General features: G+C 41.2%; 1 protein-coding gene across 3 annotated transcripts in view; it reads left to right on the forward strand.

The window, feature by feature from the left end:
- POLR3H (RNA polymerase III subunit H) overlaps window positions 1-21,998 on the forward strand; it is a 312,552-nt gene that overhangs the window by 100,315 nt on the left and 190,239 nt on the right. For all 3 annotated transcript variants that reach the window (XM_044075682.1, XM_044075673.1, XM_044075690.1), the window contains exon 5: window positions 958-1,044. In XM_044075682.1, the coding sequence (XP_043931617.1) occupies window positions 958-1,044 (87 nt within the window). The remainder of the gene's footprint in view (window positions 1-957; window positions 1,045-21,998) is intronic.

Raw genomic sequence — 21,998 nt, forward strand, 5'->3', positions numbered from 1 at the left:
TGAATAAAATCCAATACTTCAAAAGACACATTTAGATAGTAAAAATAAAATGTCTGCGAATGACAACTCCACATTGCTCATAAATATTACAACCAATCCCAAATCGCTTTATTTTGACATTAGTTCCCTTTGGCTATGACCCAGATATTCATGAGAAAATGTAGTAAGATGTCCCTTTTGAGCAGAATGTAGTGACTTAAACTGAGTACTCCATACCAGCACAAATACACACCATCACGTTTTTCATGTATAACCAAACTTAAGCACTTCTGAGAGGGAGTCCTTGTACCCTCCGTGTAAAGGCTGTTGTCTATCATTGCTGTACTTGAATAATCAACACTGAAGTTGCCATTATAGCCATTGTCAATTAAATAGACTTCAGCTTCCCATCTGTTGATGACCTGGTCTCAGGAGCTCATTCATGTGTTGATATGGTTTTGAAAGGTAATACAGTTTCCTCTAAAAGCTTGCACAATGTTGCTTGCATTGAACTGACAACAGTCAGAATGCAAGGAATAAGCAGACTGGATTGAAGGCCTTTAGTACTCTTAGTTTGTATTTTTTTTTTATTTAGTAGGCAGTACCAGTGGTTACTCGGTTACATTATAAAGTTTTGCATCAGAAATCCTAAACAATGAAACTGAGAAGTGTTCTCCTTAGTAAAATTATGCAAAGAATTTTCCATTTTTTCCATTTTGCATTAAGACATGTTATTTTACTACTGAGTAAAGTACTTGTACAATTGACTCTTTTTCATCAGTGGAAATACTTTTCTTTGTTTCTTTTATTTACTGGCTATGCTAATATGCAGGTCTATCATCCATCAGAGTGTGTAGATATTTCCTCCAGAAGTTTGAGTTTGTAAAGCACAACTAGAGGAATTATAGTATATGAAGCCATGCATCTGACCATTACTTTCTGCCTTTGTTTTTCTTTTCTCCAACCCATATACTAAAGTCCATTTTAGGTATGTGGTGTTCCATCCCTTTTTGGATGAAATTTTGGTCGGGAAGATTAAAGCTTGCAGCCAGGAAGGCGTGCATGGTAAGATGTTCTTTAAAATGTGCGCTTTTTGCATAACATGATGATGATGATGATTGCAGCTTACTGCTAGATTTTACTAATACTGATTATGACTGTTTGACTTCTTCATATCAGTGCCTCACACTGTGGAGTGCTGAGTGAAGAATGTACAAGTTATGAATTTTTAGGAGATAAATCCATGTCCTGGGTGTCTTCTGAAGGGGTGTACTCTCACATGATCGGGGCAGCATCGAGAATAGTCTTGTAAATATGGACTAGGTTTATTTTATGTTTATTTTCCATCTCTGTTTTCATCAGCATGCATTGTATTTTTTTTTTTTTTTTTTTCGATAATCATTTTTATTGTTTTTCAAAACCATAATACAATTCACACACTATTTACATTATGTACAAAATTGCTTCCAATGTTTAGTTCCATTTCACATATCCACATCATACATTAACAATAGATATCGTATTAATCACTTAAACTTTCACTTTCTGTTACTAATTTTTAGTAAGAGTTCAACTTCATTACTGCAGATGTATTTTTTATCCTAGAACACTGAAGACATTTGTGTTGATCCAGGGAAATTGACAAAATAGTACAAGAAAAAGTGAACTGAGACACACACACACACACACACACACACACACACACACACACACACACAAACACACACACCTCATTGTTTCTCTCTCGCTCAACTCATTCACGCCCCATCTCTCTCTCTCTCTCTTGTTCTCAAATTAAAATGCTTGTGTTGATCCAGGCAAATGGACAAAATAGTACAAGAAAACATGAACTGAAAGACACACACACACACTCGCACACAAACATTCTCACCCCACACACACACACAAACACGTGGAGTGAGTAGTAAAATAAACAAAAAACAGGATAAATTATTTGAAAAGGAGAAGGTGGCAGTAAATGGGAGGAAAGTGGAAGGACAGACAGTCATATGTACAGTTTGTTAGAGGGGTAAAAAAACAAAGTGTCTTGGATGCTTGTGAGGATGAAAGAAGTGTACTCAGAACAAAAAAAAAGTCTGCAAGGATGGAATGGAACGTCATCTGTTGTAGATCTGTCTAGAGTCCTATTTATCAACAGTCGTACCCCTTATTGTCCACAGATGTCATGATACTTCAGTATAACAGGGACAGTACCTTCATCTTTCTTTTGTTCCCTGTTGCAGAACATATCTCATTCTGCATTTAGAGTTGGCTACATTTTTTTTTCTTAAAATGCTTTTGCAGTCCTTGCCTTTATAGTCTCAGAGAGCAACAAGAAATGGAAGAATAGGGAAAGAAAAGGAAAGTGCAAAGAGGCTATAATTGAGAATGTAAAGTTAGAGCGTAGAGTAGTGGGAAGTCTTTGGAAGATAGTGAAGAGTTATTAGGTTTGTCTTATGGAATGCATTATCTTGAAAGGATTGAAGGTAGCATGGTATTGATTGGTTATCATGTGATGCCATGCTTGATAAAACATTTACATGATGTTTCCTTGAATGGGTGTTTTTTTTAATTTATTTATTTATTTTTAGCGGTTACCTAGATTTACAGAAGGAAAACATGGATTTTAGGTGTACAGGAAGTGATTCCTTTTTTGAGGGGCCACTATTGGAAAGCAATGGTGAGTAGAATGGAGTTTATTTTGTGGAATGGTTGAACTGAGGGAAGATTGAAAGCTGAGGTGGTAGGTAATTCTGTGTTAAGTCGACTGGCAGAGAAATTGAAGGTTTTTATGCACTATACTTTGTATGTGAGGGATGCAGGGAGCAGAATACATCGGTTTTATTGGGGGTTATACATCTGCATGAACTATTGTTTTTTTTTTATGCTTTACCCATAATGAGAAGTCCTTATTCATGCTATGCAAGTAAAACTCCTTTAAACTGCTTTGCCAGTTGCATTTCTTCCATCAGGGAAAGGAGTTGTGATATCTTTTGTTTTGGCCCAAAATAAGAAGGAAGTTAATTTTTGATTTTGTGTTATATTTTTATGGAATTGAAAGTTAACAGACTGGTTAAACCTAATGTAGAGGTATTTAAAGTAGGGCTGTACCGAATAAGGGGTTAACAGTATTCGGCCAAATACGAATAGTTGTATCAGCTATTCAGCTGAATGCGAATAGTTGTTTTAGTCAAGTCAAGAGGTAAACTAAGCACTAAACAAAATAGTTAAACAGCAAGTCAGGTTTTGCAGATTGTTCTGTGCTGTGTTCTGCTGTCTGTGCACTACGACGAAGACTAAAAGTAAGAAATTGTACATACATTTAACTCACCACAAAACCAAAAAACAAATATAAACTAAAAACCACAATGGAGCCACAAACAAATAGCCGTCAACTTTTTACTGATGTTACCAAGTAGCTGTCAAACTTTTTACTGATGTACATTTAACTCAGGAATACTGCATTAACTTTCAAAAACACCAATCGTTCCATGTTGTCAGCATTAAGACAATTTCTTGTTTCACTGAAGGTATCACAAGCCATACTAAAAAGACGTTCACTTGGCACACTTGTAGGTGGTACAGAAAGGTAGCGCTTAGCTGTATGACACAATGTTGGAAATCTGGACATGTTCATTTTCCACCAATTCAGTGGGTTAGTGTCTCTCAGAACACAAGGCTGTCAAAGTTCTTCAGTTCTGTTTCGATGGAGACAGAATTATCACTGTTTAGTGCCCGAACAGGCTGCAACTGATCCCAAGATGACCAAAAGTCTTCTGCTGCTTTGTCTTTTTTGTTGGTGGTTCATTCACTTCAGAAACAACTTCAGATGGCTGATTTGTAGGCTGAATTGCAGGCATAGACTATGTTGGCTGACACAGTAATGTGTCAGTAACAATGTCTGTTTTGGCTTTTACCTGCTGCACAGGTGTCATGAAATGTACCTTGAAGCCTGGATCCAAGCTGGCCGAAACTGTGCAAATGCCATTTTCATACAAGTCTGAAAATCTCCTTATTAAGGATGTTATCAGTTCTCTTACTGTCTTTTTGATTCCGTTATCAGCTACGTCTTTCTGCAGATACAACAAGACAGCCTGAACAAGCTGGTAGGATAGTTAAAAAAAAAAACAGGAAGTGTTGCAGCTTATTTCATGCATTAGTTGTTCAAACGGCCTAAGAATTGCAACAATTCTTGCTGCTAAAGCCCACTGGCTTGTCATCAGGGACAGTGCCTTGCTGGATTTGTCATCACATTCAGCAACGTACACAGACACAGCTCTCTTTTGCTCCAGCAACCGATCCAACATCTGATACGTTGAATTCCACCTGGTGACAATGTCCTGATGAAGCTGATGTTTTGGTACACCGAGTTCTTCTTGGATGGCATGAAGGCGCGAGGTAGCACTTGAGTGTCGAAAATGTCCCACAATTTTCCGTGACAGTGTTATCAAGTCTGCAACAGATGGCTGTGTCAGAATTGCATCATTCAGAGCCAGCTGCAGAGTGTGGGCAAAACAACTGACACTGGTCAAATCCGCATCCTGTAACGCTTTGACCATGTTGGCACCTCCGTCATGTAAGACCAAGTGGATGCATTCTTTAATATTCCAGCGATTCATTATGTCAAGTAGAGCATCAGCTAGTCAAGACCTAGTGTGCTGTCCATCAAATATTTGACAATGAAAGACGGCAGATCTGCATCAATCCAATGTGCAGTTAAGCTCATGAAAGATTCTGTTGTTGTCTGTGCCGTCCATGTGTCTGTGGTTAGAGAAATTGTGCTTCTCTGATAGCAGTCTGGACATGACTCCACACTGTGTTGTACATGTCTTGTATGATTTTTTCAGTGAAGTATTTGTGGCTTGGTATCTAGGCTCAAGTATACCAATCAATTATTTAAAGCCTCTGTCATCAACAATTGAGTATGGCTGGATGTCAATGGCAATCATTTTTGCAATGGCACAATGTTTTTTGTTCACCTCGGGAATATAAATGGACCATGTTTTTTTCTTGCCAATCATGTCGCTCAGTGTTTGCTGAACCTTGCCACTTTGCTGAGTGTCAGACGTCCCACTTGCTGTTGCTGCTTTCTTTTTGTTAACGACTTCTTTGTATTCCTCAGGATGTTTATAGGACAAATGATTAGTGGAGATGTAAATGGCTTTGCTGATCCACCTCCGCGAGAGATAACTGCTTTGCACAACTGGTACATTGCGTTCATTTTGTCATCGCATATCTTGAAATAATTCCAAACTGGACTTTGCTTATCCATCGCTGAACTACCCAAATGTAATCTTCACTTACAGCTATAATACGATCATACAAAAATAGGCTACAAAGTAACACAGTGTCAGTAATATGCTGATGACTGTCCTGTACGTCAGTAAGCTCACTGGCGCAACCACGGCCTAGCATGCACAGGCATAAAAGATCTAACATGATGCCAGTCACCTGCCTTCAATACATTCCAACACAACTCCCCCCACAGCATCCCATTTATTCCATGTTAAGGTAGGTAAACTCTTACCGGTACAACTAGGTTATAGACAAGCCCACCAGTTGACACGGACCATGCACAATGCCGCTACAGACTGGTTGCGTCAGTGAGCTTAGTCATGTACAGGACTGTAGATACGGACACGTGACCACTGTTCTATTCAGTCTGAGCGCATTATTCGGCTGAATACGAATAGACTATTTTGCCTGCTATTTGGAACCGAAGCGAATACAAAGCGAATATTCGGTACAGCCCTAATTTAAAGTGTAAGATGGTTTCTGTAGGTTTTTAGTGATTTTGAAGATTACTGGTATTGAGAGTGAGTTTGCTACACATGAGCCATATGAAATGGAGGTAAGATCATTTTCAAACTCTGAGTTTTAGTAGAGGAGTGTGTGGGTATGGGATGGTAGAGGTTTGTGGGAAGCTTGCTGAAGATGGTTTATTCAAAAGAATAGAATTGATGAAAGAATTAATTCTTGTGGTATGCAAGTGGGCAAAAGATGAGGTTTTATCAATATTTTGTCTGTTACTGACGAAGCTTTTAAACCAAGGAAGGGATTTTGAGCTGATGCATAATCTTAATGGGGAGTTAAGTTGTACATGGTCCATGATATCAAAACATTTGTGAGGCTGATGCATATTTCACTTGCAGGGTGGCCCTTGTACATGTTTTGTAAAATGTTTAACAGTATAGAGGGCAGTCATGCTGCTGCAGTATTGACGAGTGACTATGGTGGTACAACATTCTTTTAAAGCAGTCATTTAATTGTGCAAAGTTTTTTTTGATAATTGTCCCTAAAGTAGGAAATATTGATATTTGGCAAGTCTTTGATGTCTTTTGAAAGTTTCGTTGTACCTTTGAGTGTTCCTTGTTTCTAATTGGATAGCATGGTGTTTTGGGAAAGGTACAGATTATAAAGATGTTACAGTGGGGTATGATGCCTTCTTTGCACTGAAGTATAAACCTAGGCTAATAGGCCATCTGGCTCTGGGGATATCTGAAGTGTTTTGCTCAATAAGGTCAAGTATGTCCTTTGTTGTGGTCCTTTTAAAGTAGATTGGAGGGTACATTAAGTTATGATTGTTTGCCCTGAGGAGAAGTGTCTGGGAAAGGTGCAGAATTCCTTAAAGCAATTTCATAACTGTGAACCTGAGAAGATTTTTTTTTTTATGTAGAATCACTTTATAGCTGTTTATTTGCTCTGTTCTGCCTGTAGTGCTTATTTGCATCTTATACCATGGCTTGATTCTCAGGTGTTGGACATAAAGCACTTGTTTAATGTCTGCTGGGAGCCTGATTCATATGGATTTTGGCTTGAAGCACACAGCATGCTCCAGAACAGGCATATTTCCTAGATAAAACAATAGTTTCAGGTTTGCTGATACCTAACAGTAGTCCGTCTCATGTTCACTTTTATGAATTGCTGCACATAAGCTTACTTCTGTTGATGGTAGAGGGCACACCACTCCATTGCATTCCATGTTTTATAATGCGTTGAATCAGATATATGTTTCATGCAGGTTTAACTGAGGTTGTCTTCTTTGAAAGAGAGCTTGGGAGCAAGACTCTGGATGCCCATTTGTTGGGAGAAATCCTCTTAAGCCAGCCCATTCGAGACCTGGTTGATGTCTTCATGAGGAAGAAGCAGAGATGTACATATTGATCACTGCTGCAGTAGCCTTAGCTAAGGGGGTTATATCCTGCCAGCTTCCAAAGCTAAAGGGCACCAAGCTGAGCTCAGTAAAAGGCAAGTTTAGGCAGTAAGCCCTTCAGAGCTTTACTGATGCCCAAGAGTACACTCTTCTAAGGCTTTTAAGAATTGATGGTCAGCTTGTGCTGTTCCTTTGCTGGGCAGATAAATTGTCTTTGGGGAAAAACCTTCCAAGCTGATGTCCTCTTCATTCTTCGTCACAAATGGTGCACGGATCCAATCCTTGGATCTGACTTGGAATGCGTTTTCACAGACTTGGATTGGAGTCTTGAGCTCCTTCCCCTACCCATAATGCTGTACCCTTTACCCATCCTCCTTTGATCCCGTTTGCCACCAGCAGTGATAGATGTGGTTCTTCACAAGCTGGAGTAGAGAGAGATTTTCTCACAGCTTTTCAGATAATTTTTTTTCGTTGCTGGTATTATTATACCTTGTGTCTTTGTTCCTCTTCCCTACCTATAGTTTTTGTAGGTCTCAGGGCTTTCTTATTCTTTCTTTCTTTCTCTGCCGGCTCCTTTTTCTTTTCGAGCCTTGCATTCTCGCACTTTTTTTTTCTTTCCATTCTTGCTTAGTGCCTAAAAAAAGTGTGAGAAGAGTTTCCTTTATAGTTTTTGAGTGGTTATAGACAGTAGTTCTTTTCTGTTTAGTGCTGCAGTCTAGGTTTTTTCTCTGCTTTTTCCTTGCTGCTGTTAGTGTACTGTGTTTTTTGGTGTGTAATAATGTTGGATAAGCCTACAGGATTTAAATGCTGCTCAGAATGTGGGCACAAAATTCCACAGTTTGATGTGCACAGCAGGAGTGTGTATTGTTTAGGGCCCGAACATCTTGGGTCAACTTGCTAGATTTGTGAGGGGTATAATCCTACAGCGTTTGTTGATGGCAGAAACAAGCTAATTCTCAAGGACCTATGTCCTGCTTCAGATTCTTCCTCTCCAGGGGCTCAAACCCCCTCCAAGAATATGGTGGGGTCTGCTGACCCAAGAAGCACTCTCACAAAGCCCCCCTTGGCCTCGACAGAGCTACCCACCAAAGTTTCTAAACATTCGGATCAGACATTGTCAGATGCAAGACCACCTTCTGCACTGACAGATCCGAGGCATTCCTTGGATCCAACTGATTTGGTGCCAAGGTCCTCTCCTAGGCCTTCTACCTCTACCTCGGATCCAAGAGCTTGGAGCTGGACCCCGGAGTTCACTATAAGGTTGGTATCCCATACGGTGCCATCCAAGATGCTTCAAATCCCCAGGGTCTGTGGCTTCCTCGAGGTCTTCTAGGAGCCTTTCAGAAATTGATGTGGACAGGATGATGAGGAAGATCCTCAAGACTTTGATCCAGATTGGGATATTGCCCACTCCATCTCCTCTGGGATCCATAAGTGCTCATATTACAGTGCAGTCTCCTCCTCCTCAGATCTGACCTTCAGTATCAGAATCCCAGGTTCCTAGCCACCCAGGAGAGTCTGATCTGAGGAGGCTTTCTTCCTCAACTCCTACAATCACCTTGACCACCTCTGGTCCAGTTGTCATTGGATCAGAGTGGGTCTCAGATGTGGGAGGTCATTGAGAGATCTGGGGGGAGGTGTTCGGCTCTAACTTTATAGGAGCTGTCCCTTCCTTTTGGCGCTTCGGCGCTTGACATCTTGGTCTGATCCTGCTTGGGAGCCATGGATCCGGGGTCTCTGCCTTTTGTTCCTCTGTTGCTTCAGGGGAGTTTGGGAGGGATTCTCCAGGTCCATCAGCATTCCGGGTTATGGAGAGGATTTTCTATTCTCACAGAGACCTGACCTCCTTGAGCCATGATCCTTCCTGTTGTCCCCCTTTGGATTGGAGAATTGAGCCTGTCCAGATCAGCCTGCTCCGAGGAGTCTCCACATGCTTCCCTTGGAGGATGCTCCCTCTTCTTCCGAGACCCCCCAAGCACCCAACAGAGTAGGTTCCTGGTAAGAAGCCATGCAAGAGGAGGCACATAGACTCCCTGTTGGAGTCCATCACTGAGGACATGGACATCAAAGGAGAAGGATCTCAAAGACTGCCACCAAAAGAAGTAGTCTTTGGAGACATTTTAGAGATCCTGAGGCAAAGAAGTGTTTGGTCTGCCCAAACTCCTTTTCCGGCGGAGTTTGCACTTTTGGCAGCTTTTGGGGCAGGCCCATTTACTTCTTGGGTGACCCCTCCCCCAGAGGACTGCTGATCATGGAAGGAGCCAGGCACGGTTGAGCCAATACCCAAACAGCTGGATACATTTTTGTCACCCCTCAAGGACCATCCCCACTGGAATAAGGGTGTACCGGTATATGCCATGGTTGTGGTAGCAGCTACCAAAAAGGAGCTCGCTGAGCAGAGCTCCTCTGTCTTTCTTTGAACAGGGAGTCCAGAGTGATGGACAGATTTAGTAAGCAGGTTTTCTCCTCTGCCACCTTCTTGCTGAGAATGGTGAACTGTATGGCACACTTTACTAAATTGCAGAAAGATCTGGTCAAGCAACTTTCTGACTCTGTAGCTGAGACCATGTTGGTGGAGGATTTCAAGAAAGTATCTTCCCAACTGGCAACTCTTTCTTCCCTGTCTAATTCTTCCTTGAGGCTCATCTCCCATGCTGTAGTGGGCACCTCACAGGCAGCCGACTCAGGTATTGCAATTAGAAGGCATGCCTGGATGAGCTTTGTGATTTCATGAAGCTCTTCAAGGTGTCCTTTGTTAACATCCCTTTTAATGTCTCTCCTCTTTGTTCAGGCCATCAGTCAAAGAAACTCTAACCCACACTGAACAGGAAGGGAAGACTCTGTTTGCTGTCGTGGTCAGGTTTTCTGCCCCTCGGCATACCTTTGTGAGGAAGTCAGCAAGGTGGTAGAAAAACTTGGTTCTGTAAGTCCCATGGGCTTTCCCAGAAACAATGCGGGGAATCTTCCTCCAGAGGGGGAAGTTTCGATTTGAGACACCACCCTTGAGGCAGAGGAGCTCCGCAGGGTCAGGGCTTCAGAGAACCATTCTCTGACCAGCTTGTCAGCACTCCTGAAGCTCTGCCCAACTGCTGTACTCCGGAGGCAGTCGAGGGTCATTTTTCACTGCACCTGAGTGCCTGGACCAAATTCACCAGAAATGCTTGGGTGTTCTGCATAATATCCAGAGGATACTACTTCCCCTTTTCCATGTCACCCTCAGAAAAGTGAAGTTACAGTCCATCCTACCACTGTTGAGGAAGGACAATTGGATGTGCTCTATAGACTTACAGGATGCATACTATCACATCAAAATAGACAGATGCTCCAGGAGTCATTTGTGCTTCAGGCTTGGGAGCCAGTCATTACCAGTTCAGGGCACTGCCCTTTGGACTCACCACAGTCCCCAGGGTGTTTACCAAGTGCATGGCAGTAGTCGCAGCTCACCTGACACTGCAAGGATTCTGAGTGTTTCCATATTTGGACGACTGCCCCAACCAGGTATCAACTCATTCAAGCCAGGGATTGTTTGTTCCACATATCCCAGTCATTGGACATCGTCATAAACCTGGCAAAGTCAAATCTGTCACCAGTACAGCAATTGGAGTTCATCGGCGCCCTTCTGGACATGTCAAATCAGATAGCATCATTAATCCCTTCACCTCATTCAAGTGCTGAGAAAACAGGTACAGGTTATTCTGCATCATCGATCTCCAACAGCAAGACTTTTACTCCAAGCTTTTGGGTCTGTGGCGGCTGCCATCACTCTTGTTCCACTGGCAAGGTTCTTTATGAGACTTTTTCAATGGACGCTGGCTGTTCAGTGGTAGATTCTTTCCCAGCCCCTATCAGGTTATCTCCAGTTTGCAGGAAGCATCTTCAGTGGTGGCTGTTTTCAAATGATCTTTTTCTTGGCAGACTATTCCTTCTCCCCAGTCTCATAGCCACGGTGACCACGAACGTTTTCCAGTTGGAGAGAGCATTTCAAGGGAAAGATGTTCAAGGCATGTGGACTTGCAACATGAGAAAGAACCACTCTCATCTCCAGATCATTGATATGCAACCTGGTCTCCATGCAAGCCTTTCAGGATGTTCTTCCTTGGGACCTATTGCAGTTCATACAGACAAAATGTCGGTAGTCTTGTATATCAACAAACAAGAAGGAACCCTTTCATATCCCTTGTGAAGAGAGGCCATGAAATTCTGGCCGTGGGCGATAACTTCAAACCTCTTTCTGGTTGCAACTCTCATACCGAGAGAAGTCCAGTGTTCTGGCTGACAGATTCACCGGGTCTATTCTGACCCCTCATGAGTGATCCCTCAATCAGTCAGTAGCGAACCTGATCCTTGGCTGTTGGGGCCAACCTTGCTGTGACCTGTTTGCTTCCCCAAAGAGCAACAAATGCAGCATGTATTTTGCTCTGATCCCTCCCTTTGGGGGAGTCCCTGAGGGACGCTCTAGTTCATGATTGGCCCCCAGTCTCCTTTATGCTTACCCTCCTCTACCAGTTATCCCAAAGTTTCTACAGAAAGTGAAGCAGTCGAAGACCTCCGTAATCCTCATTGCCCACTTTTGGCCTTAGCAAACCTGGTTTCACTTCCTCTTTTCTCACCTTGAGTGTCCACGATGGATACTGAAACCCAGACAGGATCTACTCTCTCACCTGTCAGAGGGTTATCACAGGAGTCTACACTCCCTCAAACTGACCACTTGCCTCATCTGCCTAGAGCTCTTTCAACCAGATCTGTGGCTATTTTCCAGAGTATCAATTAACAATATTTGTGCAGTGGCCACTTGGCCAGAAACTCATATCTTTGTCACACATTACAAGTTGGACATTATTTCCAGAAGCAGAGCTGCCTTTGGTTCGGCAGTACTCCGGCATATCCTTCTTGAGGCCACCCAAGACTGAAGTAGCTGGGAACTTTGACCCATCTGTGAGGAAGAATGAAGAGGACAACATCAGATTTTTAAGTTATGTACTTACCATAACTTGACATCTGTGTTGTCCTTCATTCTTCCTCACTTTCCCTCCCAGCCACCTCCTCCCCCACCTGATTAATCCTAGGAGACCTGAGGAATTTATGGGAACCTTGGGTTCCTGTTTGAGCCTCTGGTCATTTATTTCTTCTGCTGTTGCTGCATTTGATATTTAGATGTTGGGCAGCAAACTCAACCTGAGGAGGCTAGGTAGAGGATAGAGCATTATGGGTAGAGAGAGGAGCTTGAGACTCTGATCCAAGTCAGTGAAAATGCTGCCAAGTTGGATCTGAGGATTGGATCCATGACCCATCAGTGATGAAGAATGAAGGACAACACAGATGCCAAGTTGTGGTAAGTACATAACTTAAAATTTTCAAATAATTTGTTGTATTACCTTCCTAGTGTTATTTTAAAGCTAGGAGTTTTGTTTTAATGTATTTAAGAGACTGTATCATACTTTTAAATGGGATTGCTCTTTTTTTCCTTTCAGTTTAAAATTGTTAAAGTTAACTGAAAAGCATTTTATTCTGTGGAAAAATATTGTTTATTTTACCTTTTTTGGGGCTGGCAAAGTGTTTAAATGCCTTTTTACTGTGTTTTTCTATGTAAAAAAGTGACTTTTAAAGACCTGTAGTTTTTACTGACATTTGCTGCTCGTATTCCTCAAGAAAGAGGCACCAGTTTCAGCTTGACCATGGAACAGACTTCCAATCCCATGGTTTGTCCTTCTACCCACAAAAAAAGAAACAAAATAAGCAAACAGCCTTTGCCATTGCAGCAGGCTAGCAGTTTGCCTCAACTGCAGGTGGGTGACTGTACAGTGGCCATTTGTTGTACCTCAGACCACTCCTCTCTTACCCCAGATTCCTATGGTGTAGCACCTACAGCCACTATGGAGTGGGGATTGGCCACATCCTCTGTGTCTGTTGGGGTCCCCTCAGTGAGAAAAGGAGAGAGACTCTTATCAGTCCTGGGAGAGTGAGTGGGAAGACTTATCTGTTGTGTCAGAATGCTGTGCTTATATCCCATAAATTCCAGGAACTGTCTCAGAATATTCCACAACACTGACGTCCTTTTCTGGTTCCATCAGGTAGAGAATAATGTCTGCACATGATGCCAACTTTTCTTGAACACCATACAAATAACATCCTTGAATTTCTGAGTCCCTTGTTTTCTTTGCCAATGGTTCTAAATATAACTCAAATAAAAGGGGAAAGAGGACACCCCTGCTGGTTCCTCTGTTCATACACCTCTTATCATAGAGGAACCCTCTTACTTTGATTGTTGCCTCCAATTTCTCATATATCCTTCTAATTAACCTCATTATTGTATAAGGAAATGCAAATGCTTCAATTCCCCAGCTTATTCTGTCAAATTCTTTCTCTGCATCAGGACCCACTAGTAACAGCAGTATTTTCTTACATTCTGCTTCCCTCTAGATCATCATTGTTCTGTTAATGTTGCCAAATGTTTGCCTCCCTTCCACAAAACTATATCGGTCCAAATCTGTCAATTTCGGCATTAGCTTTGCCATTGTTTTAGCCATTGTAGACATAAACACTTTGTAATCATGGTTTTGAATTGAAATGAGCCTATATGAAGCTGGATCAGATGAGTCTTTACCATCTTTAGGTATTACTGCCACTACAGCTTTTTACAGGGATGTTGATACCTCCCTTCCTTACCTTCTAAATTGTTATCAGTTTCTTCCCTCCTAACATCCAAACTTCCACAGGAATACTGTCTGTTCCTGGAGACTTTCTTGTAGATTAGTTATACATAATCATTTTATCTCATTTCCTCCTATCTCAACTGTTAGTTGAGCTTCCTCTACCTCTAACCGTGGTGTATTTGTCTTCCATAAATATTTCCATTTGTGTTTTTTTCTTGATTTCCCCACTTCTCCCGTTTCTACACATTTTTGTAAAATTTCTGAAATATCTCTAATGCCCCTACAGAATCTTTGGTTATTTCTCTTGTTATAGGCTCCATAAGTTTGCCGGCAACCTTTTCTACTTCTGTTGCCCAGGTCGTTTGTCAGAAGTTTTCATGCTCCAGAGTCATTTTCAAAAAAAAAAAAAAAAACACAAAGCAGCTGTTTAACAGCAGTTTTTTCTAAAAGTATGCATATTATCAAGGTATTCCCTCATTTTCTCTTTAACACTCTGCAGTTGCATCAACACTCTGCAGTTGCATCTCCTCTTGTTCTATGAAATTCCTCTTATTTTGTAATACTTTAACCTTTGTCAGACCCTCTAAATAATTATTACTTCTTAACCAGATCTCATTAACTCTCAGATAATTTCCACTTCCCATCCCTTAAATTCCTCTTTTTAACAGGTAGGTGGGGAAGCGCCATCATCTCATCTTTACTTCATTACCCTGCATTTTTATCTTACTAATTACAGGTGCATCATCTGAAATAATTATTGGATGTGCATCAAAATTCTCATTTAAATGGATATGTTCCTGTGAAATATAATTTCTGTCAAGTCTAGCCCAGTTATTGTACCTTTGTGAATAATATGTAATTTCTGCTTGAGTTCCTACTACTTAATTCACACCTTTCATACCAAATATTTTCATAACTTTCTTCAGAAGTGTACTCTATTTTGTTATATTTTCCATTCTAGGCCTCCCAATACACCCTCATTGTTGAAATCAAGATCCGGTCTCCACGTAATCTCTGCTGAAAAGCTGATTTATTTCTCTGAAAATTTTTAAAGATCTGAAATAGCGTTTTTAGGTAAAGTATAAATACATGCCAGTGTAATCCTCATCCCTGTCCAGCAGTTCCTTACTACTAAAAATCTGTCATTATTATCATTTTTTCCTCTTCTATCAATTTTGAGTTCTTCTGGCAATTATTATAAGTACTCATATTTTCCTTTGTCCCTGATATGCTGCAGAATGTAAATACTCATAAAACTGAAATAAGTAACCAATATTAGCCACTAAATAACAATGAGCTATTAAGGTTCTGTAGCAAATATAATTAGTAAAATCACACAACATGTACGTTATATAATGTTTGCATAAAATATTCAAGCATTGTAGAAATGCTTGTACGGTAAATGTAAAGATTAAAAAATATTTCATGAATGAAGTCATTAACAACACAAGTACATGATCCCTGTGAGAGTTAATTAATTAATAAAACTATTAAAATTGTGCATACATGAATTAATTTTATTAAATAGCCAAGTGGAAGGTAATAAAAACGTCATTACAGAATAACCCTAATAATTCTAATAAATACTAGTAATTTAATACAAAAATCATACCCATAAGAGTAGTAAACAAAGTCTAATTGACATAATACCATTTTGTGCATCATAAAAGTAATTGAATGATTACAAATTTGCTGACTTCTGCTTAAGAATGGTCAGCAAGGAAACATAATCATTGATGCCTGGTGGGCTAGTGGCATTTAATTTAAGCTGACAAGGCAATTCCTTATACTAAGTGGTAGTCTTCTAGGAACCACCACTTTGAAGACCAAAAGAAAACTGCTTAAAATTTGCAGTCAATAGGATCATAGGAGGTTACTAGGCTAATGGCCCTGGGGCCTTGCAAGCCTAGCCAAGAATTTATCCCCAAAAAATAAATTTCAGTCAGCACCTGTTGCCCCCTGTCAATGAGGGACACAGGTGGAACCCCTGGAACAAATTTGTTATTTCCCATCCACTCATCAAGGTTGCTCTTGAAAAAGGTCAAGATTAAAATCATGAATGCCACCATACAAGCTGATGTCCCTAGTCCTTTGAGCAGCATAAGCTGCTTTAGGTAGAGTGCCTGTAGAGGGTATTGTTTGGATTTGCTTTTAAAATGTCATAATTGTGCTCATAAATATGTTTTCTAAAAGTATGTTTTGTAAAAGGCTAATCAGTCTGAACTCATAGCTAAGTGTACCAACTGCCTAGTATTAAAATTGCCCTTTTGAGGAAAAACTAACACATTAATCTTGTCCAGCCTGAAGCAGCCGTCCTCGCAAATAAATCTGCACTGGTTACATGCTCCACATATTTTTGTACCCTTCCTTAATATACCAAAACAGTCATTATTGGGACCCCTCTCATAGGTTGTTACTAGACTATCGGCCCTAGGGCCTATACACGCCTAGCCATGACAATTACCTGGCTTTTTCTTCCCACACTATTTACTTCCCTGGCCCCTGTCTAGCAGGGCGACTGACATGATCCTCTGGGTGAATTTCCTTTCTCCCATCCAATTGTCAAGGTTCCTTTTGAAGAGGGCCAAAGAGGTGCTCTGCATGACATGTATGGGCAGTCTATTCCAGAGTCTGGGGAGTCTCTGGGTCAGGGACCTATCCCTCCAGCATGTTTTGTTTATTGTGATGACAAGGTTTAGATCCCTGGAGCATGTGGCTCTGAGGGATTGGGATTTCTTTAAGTGTAACATGTCCAACAGCTCTGGGTTTGACATGGCTTTGTATGTTAAGCAGAGATCGCCTCTGAGTAGACGATATGCGGCAGAGTATAGCTGGAGTTTTTTAAGGTGGTCAGTGTAGGGCAACTGCTTTAGACCTGTGATTCTTTTAGTGAGGTATTTCTGTGGCCTTTCCAGTTGTTGCAGATGTCTTGAGAGGGACATACCAAATGGGGCATTGTATTCTATAATGGGTCTAATGAGGGATGAGTACAGTGGGACAATGACCTCATTTTTTCTGGATGAGAAGCCCTTAGTGATGAGGTGTGCCACATAGAAGGGTTTCCTGACTGTTGTGGTGATGTGGTTATTGAAGGTGAGACCACTGTCCACCTGTGTCCCTAAGCCTCTTATCGCACTTTTGGTGTTTAGTGTACTGCCACATATGTGGTAATTCATGGGTACATGTTTTTCCCAAAGGGGATAACTATACATGTCGTGGCACTGAGTTTGAGTCCATGACTCTGGCACCAAGCATCTGTTTCTGTAAGGCCCTTTTGTAGAGTATCCACATCATTTGGGGATTCAATAATGGCTCCCAGTTTGCAGTCATCTGTGAACTTTGTTAGCCAGAGTCCCTTAGTGTTGGTCTATACTTCAGAGAAGTAGATGCCAAACAAGAGCGGTCCCAGGACTGAACCCTGAGGTACTCCACTTGTCTGGAGCTGGATTTGGAGTTGGCTACTTTTACAGTGTGGGTTCTGTTAGTAAGCCAGTTGGAAACCCATCGAGTGATGTAGGGATTAATGCCGAGCTTAGTAATTCTATCTATGATTCCAAAGTGGGGAATGGTATCAAAGGCCTTGGCAAGGTCCAGATAGGCTGTGTGGACCACCTTACCCTCATCCACTGCCCTGGAGACTGATTCGAAGAAGTCAGTCAGGTTCAGGAGACAAGAACGGCTCTTCACAAATCCAAACTGGGTGGGGTCCAGTGTTTGAAGGTTGCCAATGTCTTTATAAGTTCCATGATACCTTCCATGGCCTTGCAGATCAGGCTCGTCAGACTGATGGGGTGGTAGTTCCCGGGATCCAGGGTGGATCCCCCCTTGTGGAGTGGGATAACTGTAGCTGTGCGCCACTCAGTGGGCATGAAGCCTGAGGTGAGGCTATTATTAAACATGACACTTAGGTGAGGTGCCAGTTCATTTTGTAGTTTATGTAGTACACAGCCCAGGATGTCTTGGTCCCATGGATGCTGTATTCTTAGCTTTGGAGAGTGTGTTTTTTACCTGTGTGTCCGTTATTACTGGAATTTGCCAATCTTCCAATATTGAGATGGGCCATTTAGGGGATGAGAGGGGGGTGAAGTTGGCACTGAATTGATCTGCCAGGATATTGGCAATATCCTTGGGATCAGTATATTTAATGCCATTCTGTTGTAGCTCACAGCAGATCTGAGGATTGCCATTTAGATTCTTGACATAGTTATAGAATGCCTTGTTGTTGTCTTTGGAATCTTTGGCAATTTTATTTTCGTTACTGGCTTTGGATGATTTTATGAGGGATCTCAGCTTCTTACTGAGGCTGTTAAGGGAGTTTTTTGCATCCCGGGATTTTCCTCTTTTCTGCAATAGTTTTTTTCCTTTTGTTGTAAAGTTTGTTTATGGCAGGGAACCACCAGATTGGCTTCCTTTTTTTGGAAGAGAGCATCTTGGTTCTATTTGGGATGGCATGATTCATGTATGAGTGGATGTGCTCATACAGTGACTTAGTGTAGGATTCAGCAGTCGAACTTTCAGTTCCTGTCTGCATGGGTGTCATGAAGTTTGTCACTTCTGACTTGATTAGCAAGAAATTGGCTTTGGAGAAGTTTTTTTATGGAGGTTTACTTACTGGGGGGTGGGGGTGGGATGTGGATGTTAAGGTTGATTACCTTATGGTCAGACCTGACAGAGGGGGGGGTGACCATAGGTGTGGAGCATCGATTTCCCATGTTGGTAATGACCAGATCTAGGATATTGGAGCCTCTGGTGGGACTACGGATTAGTTGACCCAGGGCGTTGGAATTTATGAATTTCAGGAACCGTTGGGCAAAGGTGTTGGTACACAAGTAGTTTTCCCAGTTAATGGCAGGGTAGTTGAAATCACCCAGTATTAGGGTGTTTGGTTGTATATTAATATTTTCCAGTGTGTTTAGAAAGGTGTAGTGAGAATCTTGGGGCATGGTGGGGGATCTGTAGCTAGCTACGATTTGGATTGCAGTCTTACCTAGTGTTAGTTGTACCTGGAGAATTTCAGATGCATTGTGTTGGGCAACTAGCCTGATGGTGTGAATATCCTTGGTGAATATGGACACTCCTCCACCTTTAGTGTTTCAGTCCTGGTTTGGTGGTCGAAAAGCATGGTAAGAGTTGTAGCCTGGTATTGCAGGGGTGCTCTCTGGAGCCTTGAACCAGGTTTCAGTTACTGCACAGATATCAATGTTCTCCATTTTTAGGAGTGCCTCGAGAGAGTGCATTTTGAGGTATAGACTTCTAGCATTGAGTAGCATTACCTTCAGAATTTGCATGCTTGTACTTATGGTGGTGGTTTTCTCCTTTGAACTTTGCCTAAAAAAGGCACAATAGGGATGGCAAGAGCCTTAGCCAGTAACCTGAATCCCAGGGTGACAGGTGCAGACCATCTCTGGCAAAGCATCGTCGTCTGTCAGTCATGTCGTCCCAGGCAGACAGATACTGGATCCCCTTTGAATGACACCAGAAACTTAGCCAATTGTTGAAGTCAATCATTTTGTCCGTATATTGTGGTATCATTCTGAGCGAAGGCAGGGTGCTACTCAGGGCTACGGTCATACCTGCCTGGGCCACATGATCCAAGAGGTCTTCCATGTCTCTTTTCTTGTAGTCCAGGGAGGTACTTCTAAGTAATTCACTCCAACATGGACAATGATAGAGTCATATTTGTACTTGTTGTGGAGTGACTTGAGTGCATGTGTTATTTGGTGGATCCTGGCACCTGACAGGCAGCTGACACTAATTTTCTCCTTGCTCAGACTGGTGAGTGGGACATCTGTGTGCCTGACTATAGAGTCAACTATAACTAAAGTGTTAGGGATGTTGTCTTGCCTTAGGGGCTGTTGCTAGGTGGCACACTGGTGTTGTGAGCTATGTGACACTTTGGTTGTGATTGGTGTTTATTTGCGTTTCAGCTTAGGAGGTCCTTGTTGCTTGGCCTCCGCATATGTGGATTTAATGTTGCTATGTGTGGGTGTTGGTGGTGTGGGTTTAGAAGGGCTATGTGTTGCTTGAGGTGTAGTGCAGGCGTTAACCTTCTCCTCTTGACTGTCTAGCACAATCTTGGGTGGAGAGAGCTTTGCTTCCAGTTTGGCTATGTAAGTGTATCTCTCACAGGTTGTAGTGTTGGGTAGTAGGAGGAGAGGGTTGTCTGTGTACATGAGGCAGTTGCTGCATTGCCCCAGTATGCCCAGGTTCACCAGGTGGACAAGTTTTTTTAAATTCCTTGCCCTTTTATATACAAAATGAAGATAATTTCCCAAAACTTTAATAATTTTATCAGATGTATTTAGAATATTCCAGTTCCTTTTCACAATTTTCATGATGCTTGGGAACCTGAATTGTACTGAAGTACCAATGCTATATAAAAAAAAACGTACCCATGATTGCTCCCATTGCCACTGTCTTCAGTGCCTGTGCTCAGCACTGGTTTATGTTTGCCACTGTATTCCCATGGCAACCTCCTGACTAATACTTCTTACCAAGGAGCTGGGATACCCTCTGTCAATGAATGTTTATTCCAGTTTTGTCTTTTCCTCCAGAAAGGTTTCTTTGAGACCATATAGAGCAACCTCACATATTGTCATTTAACAAGTCTTTTTTGTGAGAAGGGATGACAACTACTGAAGTGTAAGTACTCATTTGAAAATGTGGGCTGTCTGTAAATGGTAGACATAAAATTTCCCTGTGTTGGCTTGGTAGTAGTGTCCAGATAATTTCTTGTGCATTAAATTGGTGTGTAAACCTTAAGAAACTAGTCATACTTTCAACAATGTACATTAATAAAATGACCAGTTTCAGTCCCTTCCCAAAGGATAAATAAATTATCAAAAAACACAATTATAATTTACAATATTTGTAAAACTGTGACTGGAACATAAATTCCTCTCCCTCTTTCCTTGAAAAAAATGTAGTTGTCTAAAATCTCCATAAAGTCAACCATAAGTTTAATGTTGTTGGCTGACAGAAAATCACAACTCAAAAGAGCCTCATGAAAGTAGTCCAAGTCAATGTCTTGTGATATACTGGATAATAAATCAACTACATCAGTAGTTAAAAATGTAAGGTTACTACCCCAGAGTCCTGATTTCAATATTCTTAGAAAGCCCCAGAAGTCCTTAACATATGGGTTTACTGAGAAAACACCAAGTATGACTTCTTTCTTGAGGTTTATACAACAGTTCAATGCTCAAGAAATTATCTCTGATCTGTTCTGTTCTTTTTTTCTTGTAACGGTAAAAATAAGGGAAAGCCTGTGTTGAGTCATACTTTGTTTCCAAATGGTTGTCGCATGCTTTTACCCACCACAACAAAACTATTCTAAGCAGGGTCAAAGCTCATTCTCCCAGGGCCTTGGCTTCATCTGTGGTGTTTTGAAAAGGGTTGGATTCTAGAAGTATTCTAGAAGCGGCAACTTGATCCTCTGTGTAGACTGTATAAACTTCTATAAATTTGATTCCTTCTTCAGGTCAAGGGCAGACTTTCCTAGTCCCATTCTCATGTGACTCCTAAGTCCTAATCCTTCCTCCTCCCAGACAATATAAGCTGTAGTAGTCTACCCATATTTATAGCTTGGGCTTCTGCAGCAGTGATCTCAACATCTACCGTTAGGTAAGTTTACTTACACAACTATAATATGCTTAAATCAATGTTAAGGATAGAGTATTGTTTTTTGAAAAATTAAAAAATATGTATTGTTAATATGGATATTGTGGTGGTGGGTAATTTCAGTTGTTGTGGTGGTGGGTAATTTCAGTTGTAATTTACAAAAGCAAGTAGGTAATGTGATGTAAAAGCATGTAGACAGATTATAGAATATGGGCAAGTGGTGTTAAGGATGATAGAAATTAGACTTAATGCAGAGGTTGGTTGTGGACCTAAATTGGTTGATTCACTATGCTTAGGTTTATTAGAAGTAAGTGTGGGGGGGTGTTAGGTGTTCATTTTTCAGATCATGAAGCTTTGTGGGTTGAAAAGGGGAAGATGAATGGCTTATTAAGGAACAAAGAGAATTAAAGCAGTTTATGGGTCAGATACATAGTATGGTGAAGTTTCAAAATGAAGTAAGTATTTAATGACATTATTGTGGAAAGACCATACTTCTTTGTATCCTTTTTATGACTCATGGGATCAGTGGTGGGTAATGTACAAAGAAGGTTTGTTGGGGGGAAAAACAAAAAAATTAAGCCTTTTGGAAAAAA

This window comes from Protopterus annectens, chromosome 1.part1 (genome assembly GCF_019279795.1).
Source record: "Protopterus annectens isolate FY-2018-M chromosome 1.part1, PAN1.0, whole genome shotgun sequence".
NCBI classification, from domain to species: Eukaryota; Metazoa; Chordata; order Ceratodontiformes; family Protopteridae; genus Protopterus; species Protopterus annectens.